The sequence below is a fragment of the Macaca thibetana genome, chromosome 7 (genome assembly GCF_024542745.1).
Source record: "Macaca thibetana thibetana isolate TM-01 chromosome 7, ASM2454274v1, whole genome shotgun sequence".
Taxonomy (NCBI): domain Eukaryota; kingdom Metazoa; phylum Chordata; class Mammalia; order Primates; family Cercopithecidae; genus Macaca; species Macaca thibetana.
Window position 1 is genome coordinate 157,878,255 of NC_065584.1, and position 15,460 is coordinate 157,893,714.

Below are 15,460 nucleotides of genomic sequence, written 5' to 3' on the forward strand. Positions count from 1 at the left end.
TTCTGAGTACATACGAGGTCTAGAAAAGTTGAGAGTTTTTAGAAGAGTTCAGAGCCACTATACATCCTTGAAATAAATATCTGACTTCCCAAAGGTACAACCTGGCCTGGGTGTGGGTGCTTTCCCATATGAAAGTGTCTTATGTTAAAAATTGAACCAGGCATGGCCATATGTCATCCACATAGTATTGTCAACATGAGGGCATTGGCAGCTAGTTTAGATCTGGTCACGTAATCAGTGTTTGAGATTTGCATTTGTTTAAAGTCCAGTCAAGATGATCACATGATGGGTGATGTGTGGGTGATTTAAAAAAAAAAAAAATTTTTTTTTTGTTTGCTTCTCTAGTTCCCAGTGCTGCTCCTCAGAATCTGTCCTTGGAAGTGAGAAATTCAAAGGTAAAACTTTATGACGCTGCTGTTCATTTTTACTGGTATACTGTTGCGCCTCACAGGGGCTTATAGAAAGGAAGATTCTGTGGGAAAGCATCAAAATAAATGAATGGCAGTGTTGTAATAGTCTGCATTTGAAAATACTAAACCTATAAATTAGAGCCTAACTGAAAAAAATCACAAGCAAAGAAATAAAAAGACATAGATATTACACTTGCATTAAAGCTGGGCTTAAAAACCAACTCATTTATTCTCCTTAATTTTGCTTCCTTTCTCTGATGCCAAAACTGCTTTAGCGTTTCTGCAAATAAATTGTTCTTTTTCTGTAAAACATTACATTCTAGATGTTAACTGTTCCGAATCTTAGTGGTACGGCAGAAGGAAATAAGTTGTTTTTAACATGGTTCCTTAGTGCTGTGAGATGAGCCCATGTGAATCAAAGGCAGACCTCTGTCAGATTGGTTGTATCTCCTCAAACTGTCCCTCCTAGCCAAGTTTGCTGTGTTCTTAGGGCCATGTATGCCTCTCAGAGGCTCAGAGCCCTTCTGGACTACACAGACAACTGAGATATTCAGTCCTTTCAAGAAGTACTATAGAGAGCCAAATGCAGTGGTTCGGAGGCTGAGGTGAGAGGATCACTTGAGCCCGTGAGTTCAAGGCTGCAGTGAGCCATGATTATGCAACTACACTATAGCCTGAGTGACAGAGTGAGACCCCCTACTCTAAAAAAAATAAGAAAGTACTATAGGACTCCTTTTTGTCTTTTAAGAGGCAACCAGCTGTTAATTAATCATCCCCGTTTTAAAGAGTTTTAGATGAAGATTTCAGCTCTTCTGCACTGGACACGGGAAAGAATCTTTATACCTAATAATAGTTTACTTCCCTAATCCATGGGCTTCTGGCCTTCTTATACTTTCCTTCTGAAAACTTTTCTGAGACTTTTAGCCAACATCATCCTTCTGGCAAAACAGCCAGGAGATCAGGGGTCCAGAGGGTACTACTTGAATGTATAATCTTCCCATTTGATCCTTGAGGGTTTTAGAATTTAAAGGTATTTTTGAGTGATTGTTAAATAACTTTGTAAAACTCTGAGTACCTTGCTGCCTCTATGCTTCTTCTCTTTACACTGTGAAATCAGGATAAAAATATGTAAAACAGGACCAAGCTTTTGATATATTCAGCCTTTTTTCTATAATCCTGTCTTGTGCAGAGTATTATGATTCACTGGCAGCCACCTGCTCCAGCCACACAAAATGGGCAGATTACTGGCTACAAGATTCGCTACCGAAAGGCCTCCCGAAAGAGTGATGTCACTGAGACCTTGGTAAGCGGGACACAGCTGTCTCAGCTGATTGAAGGTAAGCTACCTTGCACATAGGCAAAAGGTAGACTGTGTCTTTCTCAGATATTGAATTATGCTAATCTAATGACTGCTCTGAGCTGTCGACTTATGCAATTTTAAAATGGTTCAGAAAATTTTTAATGGTTCAGTCCACTTCTGACTTGATAGAGATTAGTGGAAAACATTCTTAAAGGTTCTGCTATCTCTGAGTGGTGAGATTGAGTTTGATTTTTCCTTTCTTGTGTTTTCTGCATTCTCCACATTTTCATTTTTGCATGTATGTATTTTTTTTTTGTAATCTGAAAAAATGATTAAACAAAGTTATATAAGTATGGAAATTACTCCACTCAGTCTAGTTGGTAACTGAGGTCTACAAAATGGTTTTTGTAATACCGACCACCACTCGTGTGTACGTAGCCTGAAACAGTATTTGTGAATAGCTGCCTCATTGCAATAATCATACATGTGACTATGGACACGATAACATTTTAGAAAATACTATCAGGCATAGCTCCTTCTGTATAGTTTTCCCTTCATATGCAACAGAATAAGTGGCATACCTGGTAAAAATGGATCCAAATGTGTATCTAATATGGGTTCACCCTGGAGATCACAGAGAATCCCCCGTCTTCCTCAAGTAGGGGAAGTAGAGTTGGCTAAGCAAGGGTAAGGTTCTTTTGCAGGAGAAACATGGAAGCCAGATTAAGTGCTTTCACCCTGTGAATATTGGGATCATGCCTACAAAGAATTGAGACAGATGCCCCAAGCTGTCCTTGTTCCATTGGGTTTTCATAGATGCTTAATATGGCTGCAGAATCTACTGTAGTCTGAGCAGACCCCATCCTGCCCACTCCTTTATTAGTTTAGCAGTGCCAAGACTCTGTCCTGCTCAGTTACACATGCCTCGGCTTTGGCACCATCACCCTACCTCTGTCCTAGGAGTAAACTCACATGGGCTGGGCCTGTTGGAGTATTGCCTCAGCTGCATCAGCTTAGTTTTGTCACTCAATAGAGCCCATCTGTTTTGCAAGCAAACAGATGAATTTGAGTCTAGTACATTTACAACCAGAAGGTGTGAGTTATCTGTAGCTGTAACAGTGTAGTCACAGGGCATGTTTAATCTTGGGACAAAAGCTCTGACTTGGGTAATTTTTTTGCTAGGAAACTCCAAAGCGTGCTGGTAGATAAGAACTATAAGAATGGGCGATATTGTCATTATTATCTAAGCCCAAGAATTAATTTAATCACCCTTTGGAAACTTTAACTTTCTTTGTATTTTATCTCTCCTGGGTAGACATTGAAAGGATTACAGAAGCTTGGCATCACCCACTTTCCTGGGACCCCAGGGACCAGGTTCTTGAGAGAACCAAGATCTGGGGCCAGAAAGTGTCATGTTTTCCAGCCAGGTGCAGTGGCTGATGCCTATAATCCCAGCACTTTGGGAGGCTGAGGCAGGTGGATCGCCTGAGGTCAGGAGTTCAAGACCAGCCTGGCCAACATGGTGAAACCCCATCTCTACTAAAAATACAAAAATTAGTTGGGCATGGTGGCACGCACCTGTGATCCCAGCTACTCAGGAGGCTGCAGCATGAGAAACTCTTGAACTGGGGAGGCAGAGGCTGCAGTGAACTGAGATCGTGCCACTACACTCCAGCCTGGGCAACAGAGTAAGACTCTGTCTCAGAAAAAAAGCATAATGTTTTCCCTTGTTTATAGGTATAAGTTTCTAAAAATTGAGAGAGCCATTGACAGTGAAAAACTGTGCTCTAGTAATCAGCAAGCTTCTCACTCCTCACCTCACAAATGGGATTGACTTCCTTCAAAATAGGAGAAGGTGAATGTTTGTCTCCAGGGGCATATCTTTCAGTCTTCCAGCTTCTTCACAAGAACCCCACATCTTTTAGCTGCAGTCCACATCATGACTGCAGTAGACGGTACTGAGAAATATCACTAAGGGAGCACTGGCCACAGATGTTCTCAAAGTCAGTTTCAGCTGAGCATGATGGCTCACTCCTGTAATCCCAGCACTTTGAGAGGCTGAGGCAGGCGGATTCCTTGAGCTCAAGAGTTTGAGACCAGCCTGGGCAACATGGTGAAACTGTGTCTCTACAAAAAATACAAAAATGTTAATGGATAAGCAGAGACTGAAAAAAAAAAAAGTATAAAAATTAACCAGGTGTGGTGGTGCTCGCCTGTGGTCCCAGCTACTTGAGAGGCTGAGGTGGAAGGATCATTTGAACCCAGGAAGTAGAGGTAGAAGTGAGCCGTGATTGTGCCACTGCACTATAGCCTGGGCAACAGAGGGAGACTCTGTCTCTCCAAAAAAAAAAAAAAAAAAAGTCAGTTTCATATTTTTCTCTACATTCAGATAAATAACATTTGCCATTCGTAAGGCTTTTCATTTTGAATATTTAGTTGTATTTATTATATACTAGGCACCATTCCTGTTGCTGTTAAAAAAAGAATATGGTCCTTGCCCATGAGGAGATTATTCATTTTCTCAATGAAACATTTGATGTGTAAGCAAAATAGAATTTTTATGGTAAAAATGGCTTTATATTTATCAAGAAAATTCTTACATTTTAAAATCATATCTGGATTTATTCATTTAATAGATTTCATTGAACTTTTGTTGGCATGTTCTGGCACTGAGTATACAATGGTGAACAAAAATGGAGATGCTTGCACTCTTAAAGCATTAACTTGAAGCCTGATAAGTATTAGGGAGCAATATGGATCACCAAGATCCTTTACCAACAACACATTATATGATTAAATTTTAGGCAGAAGTAATTGTCGTTACAGCACTAAACAGATCTTGCCGTATCTTTATGATATGTATTGTATACCTTAGTTGTAGCCTATAAACTCTATAGGGTACTTAGAGGGAGAGGAAACTCAGCCTCTTTGCATGGTACCTCATTTTTGCTTGCTCTCTCTTACATCCTAATTGTCCCCAAAAGACAGGGAATGATTGGTTGGATTCTTTCAGGAGCTTCACTGAGCAGTGTTTGCTAGTAGTCCAGATGATTATCTGTCAACAAACAGTCTAGTACTTTCTGGTTCATTGAGTTCAAGGAGATAAATTGACTTGGGTCCAGGCATTTTGCTCCTCCCTTTTGTCTTGCTCCTTGCTTTGTGGGGCACACAGATTGTCAGGAAGGCCTGTTGAGAAAGAACCTACCAACTCTTCTCCCCACCACGGGACAGGATTAGTTAACCAAACCAGGGCTTTTCTCGTGTCCTGGCCAAGTTACATTCTCAGTACTGTTGCCCTGATTTGTAGAACAGACTTTTCTGTGTGCATCTTTGTTGCCTTTGATACATTGGTAGATCACGTACTTTATTAGCTGGTAATGTATTAAAAGTTGCGTAACAAAGGGTTGGGTCAATTTCCACTTTTACTTACTATATAATCTATGAGCAATTGGTTGTTAAGGAATAGATTTTGAGACCATATTTGGTGCTTAAAGTTTTTCTGCCATGGTTGTGAAGTGGCTCGGAGAACAGAGGTAACTCAATAGGATTTACATCTTTGCATTCTTTCCTTCTTAGGTTTTGGTGCCTTCTAAGACCAGATACCTTTGTTCCTTTGTTGTAACTCTTTCATTGTTCTTGGCCTCTTTTTGGCCTTAGCTTTCTTTGTAACACAATAAAGGGATTGCATTGAATGATCTCTCAGGTACCTTCAAGCTTTTAAACAAAAGTCTGTAATCTCCCGGGAGCTTCAGTCATTTCTGTTTTCCTCTTAGATTGTGTGGGCTTCAGCCTTTGCTTTATTTGGAGATGGAAACTACTCTATGTTGTATTTGCGTTTTGCTTACACTGTATTAACTTTAACTGAAACTTTGTCAAGCTATATACTGAGTTGGTGACTGAGATACTTGCCTTAATGAGGGATTATTAATCTTTTGTTTTTCCAAAGCTCTGGTTTCAGTTGTCTTTTTTGTCATTTGGTCTCAGGTCTTGATCGGGGGACTGAGTATAATTTCCGAGTGGCTGCTCTAACAATCAATGGTACAGGCCCGGCAACTGACTGGCTGTCTGCTGAAACTTTTGAAAGTGACCTAGATGGTAAGAATAACAATTGGCAAGACTGACACACAATAAATACTAACTGTAGTCAAATGAGTCAAACTGGAAAGCCACAGACGTGGGTTGGATATGGCTCAAGTCTGAACATTAGTGTATCACACTGCTGTCATTCCTGTATTGCACCAGGCTGCTGGAATGGATTTTTTGCAGTGCCTTGTAGCGAACTGTCCTTTCAAGCAGAACTAGAGCAAATAAAAATGTGTATGTGCTATAAGTTGCATTTTTTTCCACCAAGGCCATTAAGTAGATGGATGATGTAAAATTTAAGGCTGAGCCACATAAATCATGCCTTTATTTCAACGGCAGTTTCCCTTTTCTTTTAGTACTGGACACCTTGCCCTTTTTCTCACCTGTTCATTCAGTGAGTACTTCCAAAGGCATGTGTATAGGTAGCACCTTTATCGGTGATAGGTGCTGGACTTGGGAGGCAAAAGACCTGAGTTCTTGTTCTGAGTCTCATTTTACTAATTTTTTTTTTTTTTTTTGAAAAGGGGTCTAACAAACTCACCCAGTCTAGAGTGCAGTCATGGTTCACTGCAGCCTCGACCTCCCATGCTCAAGCACGATCCTCCCACCTCAGCCTCCTGAGTAGCTGAGACCGCAGGTGTGTGCCAACGCACTTAGCTATTTTTTTTAGAGATAGGGTCTTACTATGTTGCCCAAGCTGGTCTTGAACTCCTGGGCTCAGGTGAGTCTTTCTCCTTGGCCTTGCAGAGTGCTGGGATTACAGACATGAGCCACCATGCCTGGCCTCAGTTTACTAATTTTTTAATTAAGGTCGTAATTTATGCCCTGAAAACAGTGTATGTGAAAGAGCATGTAAATTTCCTCCTTTGTAAGCCTCTTAGTCTCTCACCAATTGAATCAACTGTGGCTCTAAAATTTCATGTTTTCTGGTTTATCATACTACTTAGGGGAGTTAGTAATTAGTACTATTGCTATAATGTGATGCTTAAACACCTGTTAACAACAGGCTTCCAATTACTCAGTTTATGCCTTTCTCATTCCACCTGGTAGAGTTTGGGAATGGGATGTGGGACCAAGAGAGATGGTAACTATTGAAAGAAAATTTATTTTTCTCCTTTGGGGCAGAAGAGGTTCTTGTATCTGTTTTCCCTTCCAAATTAATATTGCAGTGTCTTGTATTTAAAGCTGTTTAGGTTTGTTTTTTTTTTCATAGAATGCAGTAAAATCTTGGGCTATATTTTACTATACATACAGTTTCTCTTTGAACTATTGGGCATAATGTAAAAAACTTAGCCCCAAATAGTGTGGCAGGAGGCTAAACACGATTCCCCAAGGATGGTGAGATATTTTAAAGGACAGTATATCTCATCTTGCTTTTCCACTTTTCTTTCCCAGAAACTCGTGTTCCTGAAGTGCCTAGCTCTCTTCACGTACGCCCGCTCGTCACTAGCATCGTAGTGAGCTGGACTCCTCCGGAGAATCAGAACATTGTGGTCAGAGGTTATGCCATTGGTTATGGCATTGGCAGCCCTCATGCCCAGACCATCAAAGTGGACTATAAACAGCGCTATTACACCATTGAAAATCTGGGTATGTTTGCTAAGTAGAGAAAGTTAATTGTGTAGGTGATTCCTTTCTTTTTAACCTTTTATGTAATATTTTTATTTTTACAAGAAAATTGCAAAAGATAGTACAAATAATTTCTGTATGTTATTCACCTGAATTCCCCAAATGTTAACATTTAACCACATTTACATCTATATTTTGCAGAATGCTCCTCAATTGAGACTTGGCTTAATATTTCCTCATTACATTCAGGTTATGCATTTTTGGAAGGAATAGGGTAGAAGTGTTAGGTTCCTGTCAGTGCATCATATCAGGAGGCACATTACAGCCTATATTGATAATGATGTTCACTTTAATCAGTTGGCTAAAATGGCATCTGCCACATTTTCCTGCTATAAAATTGTTATTTTTTCCTTTGTAATTAAAAGTGTCTTGTGGAGGAGATACTTTGAATCTTTATAAGTATCTTGTTTCCCATTACACTTTCACTCACTAGTTTCAGCATCTGTAGTAACAGTTATTAGAAAGTTGTTTCCCCGATGGTGATTTCCTAATTCCATATTTCCTCTACAAATGTTAACATCCTATGATAAGGAAGAACTTTCTTTCACCCCCATGAAGAGAATGGCCAATGGGAGTCTCTTTATAACTGGTTCCTGTGTCCATTTGACATCTTCCATCTTTCTTTGAGCACCTTCTTCCTTTTTGACAACATGGTAAGATGTTCCTGGCTCATCTAGTATTTCCCTAGCCTCAGCCCTGGAACCAGCCATTTCTCTAAGGAACCCCAATTTATTTTATGAAAAATGATTTTGGAAACCAATATCTGGGCACTATGTCTGTTGATTGTAACTGGGGTAAAAAATCTTAAGGAATCTACAAAAAGGCCACTAAAACTCTTAAGTGAATTTAGCAAGGCCACAAGATACAAAGTGAATATACAAAAACAGTTGTATCTCCATATACTAATAATAAGCAGTTGGAAATTAGAATTAAAATAACAATACCACTTAGAATAGCACCAGAAAATATGAAGTACTTAGGAGCAGACTTACAAAATGTATGTAATATCTGTGCACTGAAAATAGAAAATTGTTGCTGAGAGAAATTAAAGAATACTTAAATGAAGATACCATGTTCATTGGTTGGAAGCCATGATATTACTAAGGTGACAGTTCCCCCCAGTGCAGTCCAAGAAAAGTCCCAATAGGCTTTTTTGTAGAAATTGATAAGCTGATTCTAATAATTTTTATGAAAAATCAAAGGAACTAGAATAGCCAATTTTTTTAAAGAGTAAAATTAGAAGACCCATACTACCTGATTTCATGTCTTCTTATAATTGAGACATAGTGGTGGTATTGTAAAGGTAGATGTTATAGATCAATGGAACAGAATAGAGTCCAGAAATAGATCCATATGTATATAGTCAGTTGGTTTTTGGAAAAGCTGCTTAGATAATTTAGTGGGGAGAAGATAGCCTTTTTAACAAAAGGTGTGGGAATACCTGGATATCCATATCAGAAAGAAAAAGAACTTTAACTGTTGTCTTACGCTATATGCAAAAACAGACCTAAATGCAAGACGCAAATGACTTTGGGACAACAATTCTAGAAGAAAAGCATAGGAAAAAATCTTTATGACTTTGGGATAAGCAAGGACCTCTCAGGTTGTAAAACAGCACAAATCATAAAATTTAAAAATTGATAAATTGGATTTCATCAAAATTTTAAAACTTCTACTTTTATAAAGATACCAATAAAATGAAAAGGCAAGCCACAGACTTGGAGAAAATACCCACCATTTAAATATCTAACAAAGAATTTGAGTCTAAAATATATAAAACTCTTACAACTCAGTAATAAGAAGGCAGCCCAATAAAAAGTGGGCAGGAGATTTGAACAGACACTATACCAAAGAAAATACATGAGTGGACAATAACCATATGAAAAGATGCTCAGCAACATTAATCATCAGAAAATGCAAATTAAACCCACAATGAAATATTATTGCATACTCGCTAGAATTGCTAAACATTAATAAACTGGCAATAACAAATATCAACAAGGATACAGAACTGGAATGTTCATACTAGCTGGTGGGAATGTTTGATAGTACAGCCACTTTGGAAAACAGTTTAGCGGTTTCTCATAAAGTTAAACATATAACCTAGTAAAATCCCACATGTAGATAATTAATTAAAAGAAAAAAAAATACATGTCTGCGTAAAAACTTATATACAATGTTCATAGTAACTTTGTGAACAAGGGGAAATAACAAATTTTCATCAACAAGTAAGTGGTAAATCGTGATATATCCATGGAGTACTACTCATCAATTAATAGGCTATCAAGACACAACAGGAATTAATCTCACAAACATGCTGAGCAAAGAAGTCAAACACAAGCCCCTACATACTATGCTGTTACATTTTGTGAATTACAAAATAGGCAGAATTCGTCTATAGTGACAAAGCAAAATCAGTGGTTGCCTGGAACCAGGGGTGGTAGGAATCAACTACAAGGGAACCAGGGAGCTTCTTGGAGAATTGGAAATGTTCTATATCTTGATTTTGGTGGTTATTATGCAAGATATATATATTTGTCAAAACTGTAAATGTACACTTGATACATTTTATTGTATGCTAATTATACCTCATAGTTGATTTTTTTTTTTCCTTTTTTTTTTTGAGACAACATCTCACTCTGTCGTCTAGGCTAGAGAGCAGTGGCATGATCTCAGCTCACTGCAACCTCTACCTCCTGGGTTCAAATGATTCTCCTGTCTCAACCTCCGGAGTAGCTGGGATTATAGGCATGCGCCACCACGTCCAGCTAATTTTTGTGTTTTTGGTAGAGATGAGGTTTCACTATGTTGCCCCAGGCTGGTCTCGAACTCCTGACCTCAGATGATCCATCTACCTTGGCCTTCCAAAGTGCTAGGATTACCAGCATGAGCCACCACACCGTTGATTTTAAAAGCAAAAGAATTCGAGAAATATTTATGTTTTATAATAAATAATTTATTTTGTCAGGTATAATTACTTTTCCAAATTGGATTATCATTATAGATCTTTTTTGAAACACTCGTTTTTAAAGTTAAAATCTGCCCTGACCAAATTTTCATTCAAATTGTCTCCTTGTAAACATCTTTCCTAAGAACAACTTCAAGTGCCTAACAGATGAGTTATATTCATCCTTTCTGTTAGAAAACAAGCTGGGATTTAAATCTTTATTCCAAAAAAAAGCAGCCTTTATCTTTTCCTTACAAGGAAGAAACAGTACAGTTAACCTAGGAAATGTATCCCCACATGAACATCTTTTAAGACAATTGTTAGAGAGCAAAAGGAAAGCTTTGCTGGTAGAATAAAAATGCCAGGCACAGTGGCTCACATCTGTAATCCCAGCACTTTGGGAGGCTAAGGCAGGAGGATCGCTTGAGCCCGGAAGTTCAAGACCAACTTGGGCAACATATTGAGACCTCATCTCTACAAAAAATTTAAAAAATTAGCCAGTCATGGTGGCATGTGCCTGTAGTCCCAGCTACTTGGGAGGCTGAGGTGGGAGGATCGCTTGATCCCTGGACGTCAGGGCTGCAGTGAGTCGATTATACTACTGTACTCCAGCTGGGTGACAAAGTAAGACCTTGTCTGAAAAGAAAAAAAAAAAATGTTCCTGTAGTGACCAGCCTCATACTGTTTCCTTTATGCAGCTACTGACGTGAAACTCCTTTGCAGTATTGACAGGACATGGTCCTTGATTTTCAGGTGCTTTCAGTCTAACAGAACAAAAAGAAAACACAAGAAACAATGAAGTGAGTTGAAGTGAATTTTGTTCAGAGAAGGGAGAGCTAGCAAGACACAGTAGAGCAGTCAGGGAAGAAACACCTGAGCTCAAAAGATAGAATCAAAATAGCATTTGAAACAGAGAGATGAGAGGAGTGCTGCATGTGCAGAAGAGAGTAAACAGACAGAATTTATTAGAAAATGGAGTACATATTACAGAGTAGCAAAAAAATTAATGTGGCATAAAGTAAAATAAGCTTGAGCTATAATTATTGACCTAGATAGATCTAAGATGCATATGATGTTGAGTTAAAGAAGCAAGTGAGAGGTGGAGAAATACAGTTAGCAATTCATCTATTCATCAGCCTGGAACTCTCCCCTGAGCTTCAAATCCATATAAACATCATATATCTCATATTCCATCTGGCCCAAAGTTAAAGTTAATGCATTCTTCCTCAAACCTGTTGATTGATCAGCAAATATTTAATGAACACTTAACAATATCCCAGACACTGTGCTAGAAATAGAGCAGAGAATGAGACAGATGTGCTTACAATTATTAGAAATAATACAATTCAAAAATAATTGAAATTGTTCACAGTGCTGAGGAAAGAAATGGGCTTTGTAACTAGAGAGGTTAGTCCAGTGTGGACTGAGCCCTTTCAGATGAATAGGCTTACCTAGGTAAACAGGAAGAGTGGGATGTGTCCCCAGCATAGGGAGCAGCTGCAAGCAAGAAGGCCCCGTGTTGGAGAGAACACAGTGCTCAGTGAACTGAGAAGTGGCCGGTAGTGATGGAGCACAGAGAACTAGGCAAAGAGTGGTGGGAGAAGACAAGTAGTAGATTCAATAAAACTTGATTGTTTGTCTGGAGGGGATGAGGGAAAAGGAGGTCTTAATAACTCCCAGGTTTCTGGCTTGAGCAGCAGGATTGGTGGTAGTGTCGTTTACTAAACTAGGAGACACCGGAGCTGGTCTGAAGCTGGAGGCAGGGTGGGGAGGGACAGATTTGAGACACCCAAGAGGAAATGCCAAACAGACAATTGAACATAAAGGTCTGGTACTCATAAGAAAGATCCAGACTAGAGATCTGTATTTGTAATTGATGACACATACATGCTAATCAAAACTAAGGAAATGAACGAAAGTGCATAGGGTGAGAGCAAAGAGTGGGAATAGAAGAGGACCTAGAATCACGCCTTGTACATGTGTATCATGATTGTTCTTGCCCCTTTTCCCAATCTCAGTGAATGACATTACTATCTATTATGTTGCCCAAAACCCTTTTTCCTTGCCAGTCAAGAAGTCTTACTGATTCCATTTGTTGTCAGTCCTGACACAGGAAGACCTGCCTCTATTTGTTGCCCTCTAGTGGCAATCCAGGGAGTAGGTGGGCCGCCAAAAAAGCAGCTGTTTGAAGCTTTTGAAGTAACACATGCCACATGAGACATGGCTCATGAGGCATGATGGCTAGATGAGGTTTGGCCATTTCTGGATTTGGAGGCCACTTGGAGAGTCAAGGACATTGAGCACTTACTGACTTCACAGTTTATCTCCTACTTCTCTACCTTGTCTGTTGTCATCGCTGTGCTTCCGGGAATGAAAGGAGTTTATTTAATTCCAAGCTCCATCTGCAGGCTTCAGCACATTAAATCTTATCTCTTCAGTCTCAGCCAAGCCCTACATCATACCCTGAACATCACTAAACCATAGGAGAGGCCAAGAGAGAATTCAAGCACAGCCCACCTCCTCTACTGAGACTAAATCCAGGAAGTTGGTCCCGGCCAGTTTTTCTGTACTATGTGTGCTTCCATCTCCACATGTCCCCGCACCCTGAAATAATCCCCCATAAAAAATTGTAAAGTTATCTTTCTTGAATTCTTCTGTGGTTAAGATTATGCACAGCCACCCTTGAATTTTTAAAATTCTGTAGTGAGCATTTTTTATGTGTGTGCCTTTTCTTCAGATCCGAGCTCTCACTATGTGATTACCCTGAAAGCATTTAATAATGTGGGTGAAGGCATCCCGCTATACGAGAGTGCTGTGACCAGGCCTCACACAGGTAAGGAATCCTATCTTTCCTAGTCTCCAGCACTTTTCCCAACAGCTTAGGCAGAATATTGGCATGAGGCCTATCCCGTAGGTGTTAGTGAAGAAAAAGCGTATGGCACATTCGGGTGCTGACTTCAAATGGAAAGTGGGCTTTCAGCATGGAAAGTTCTGTTAATTCCTGTTTTGCATTTTTTGGAAGATTCTAATTCTGCCACGTAAGCCATTCTGTGTAGATATATACACATGTTCTTAATTTGTTAGGATGTGGAAAGCAGAGTTTTTAGATAATTAAAAGTGATTTTCCATCTTTTGGGCATGTGAGTTGAAACTAAAGTGAGTCAAAAAAAATGCATGTTACTGACTGCGGCAATAAATGCATGTGATTCGTGAACCCAACATCATTTGCATTACTAGCCACCTGAGTTGGTTCGGAAAGTATTTTTCTGTGTGCCTTTCATACGCTTGAGTATAAGGTCAGAGGTACTAGCCATTTCATCAGTTATACATTTATTACAAGCAAGACCAAATATTCATTGTTTTTCTTTGAATTATCTACTTAAAATATCTCTAAAGGCCAGGCACAGTGGCTCACGCCTGTAATCCCAGCACTTTGGGAGGCCAAGGCGGGTAGATCACGAGGTCAGGAGATCGAGACCATCCTGGCTAACATGCTGAAACCCCGTCTCTACTAAAAATACAAAAAATTAGTGTGTGGTGGGCGCCTGTAGTCCCAGCGACTAAGGAAGCTGAGGAAGGAGAATGGCGTGAACCCGGGAGGCGGAGCTTGCAGTGAGCCGAGATCATGCCACTGCACTCCAGCCTAGGCGACAGAGCGAGACTCAAAAAACAAAACAAACAAAAAAATACATCTCTAAAATAAAGTAATATACATGTCATGTAAATTTTTCTATAGATATATGTGACATCTAATTTAGATCTGAAAGAGAAAGTTTATTAAAGTAAATATGTTAGAGTTATAAATTTTTTAAAAGGCACTGGAAACCAAAGAATTCATTTTTGGAAATGTTCTTTTTCATTTTATTTCCCCAAATTTTGATTCTACCTTGTCCAGTGATGCCTGCTGGATACATAGCATAATTGTACAGATTTGGTAACATTCTTAAGGAAGGCTTACCTTTCCTGAAGGAAGAGTACACTCTTGAGTTCCTTTTGCTTTATTTGGGTGTAAGCTATGTCACTGTACTGCCATTGGACCCATCACATCAGGGGGTCTAATAATCTCTGTCCTTTTTTTTTAAGCTTCTATTTAAGACTACTATGTGTTTGGTAGTTCTGTTCTGTCTTCTATATGCTTACAGTTTATAATTTCTTTTAGAAATAGCTTTAGTATTACAAAAAGGAGAAAAAAATTCAGTGAAAAATAATATTTAAGTGGTCTGCTACTTTCTAAAATCAGGCTTTAATAATAAAAAACAAGTTTGAAATTACTTTCTTTTATGTGGCATCTAGATATGTTTTCTAAGGGTTGCTACATATAAGAAAAAAAATTTCTCCAGGAATTCTAATGACTTCTATACTCGAAGGTGCATTTTCTGTAACTAATTAGTATGTGTCCTGCCAAACTTTGAACAAAGCTCTTGGTTATATAATGTATGCTGCTCCTCTGTTATTTTTAGTCCTCATTGTGCAGGAAATACACAAATGGAGACTATTACTTTAGCTTAGCAGTTATTCATAAACAGGGTCTATGCCATTCCACATTTTGAGTAATAAGGGCTAGTCACCATGGCTATGTGAGAAACCCATTGTAAACTGTGAACTTAAATCAGTATGTGTATACTTAGAAAACCTAAGCATGAATTGGGAAAGCCCATATGGACTCTGCTGTATTGCCCTGGGTGCGTGGTGCGTGGTGCTTTTGTGCTCATTCTGGCCTCAGAGAAGGTGTCTGTTGTATATGGCACAGGACAGCTCCATGAGGATAGACTTTCCATCAAATAAGTACTGTATAGTACTCTGATTTCTAAAGTTTGTGAAGTTTGTTACTTGGAACTGTGATAACCATGGCATTTCCCTTAACTGATGGGGATTCATCCCTGGGTTGTTCTCTGACTATGGAAGAAACTATATTAGATAGTCCAGCATGGTGTCAGCTATGTCACTGTACTGTCTTTAGACCCAGGACATCAGGAGGTCTGAACTTGACCCTTTGTGGATATCAGATACCCTCAATACCCATGGCTGATATTCAAGACTCAGGTTTTGAGAGTTGGACCCTTACATGAATAGTGATATGCACAGATAACT

General features: G+C 39.1%; 1 protein-coding gene across 9 annotated transcripts in view; it reads left to right on the forward strand.

Moving 5' to 3' along the window:
- NEO1 (neogenin 1) overlaps window positions 1-15,460 on the forward strand; it is a 259,185-nt gene that overhangs the window by 208,127 nt on the left and 35,598 nt on the right. For all 9 annotated transcript variants that reach the window (XM_050797720.1, XM_050797726.1, XM_050797723.1 and 6 more), the window contains exons 12-16: window positions 346-395; window positions 1,600-1,747; window positions 5,695-5,805; window positions 7,189-7,383; window positions 13,107-13,202. In XM_050797720.1, the coding sequence (XP_050653677.1) occupies window positions 346-395; window positions 1,600-1,747; window positions 5,695-5,805; window positions 7,189-7,383; window positions 13,107-13,202 (600 nt within the window). The remainder of the gene's footprint in view (window positions 1-345; window positions 396-1,599; window positions 1,748-5,694; window positions 5,806-7,188; window positions 7,384-13,106; window positions 13,203-15,460) is intronic.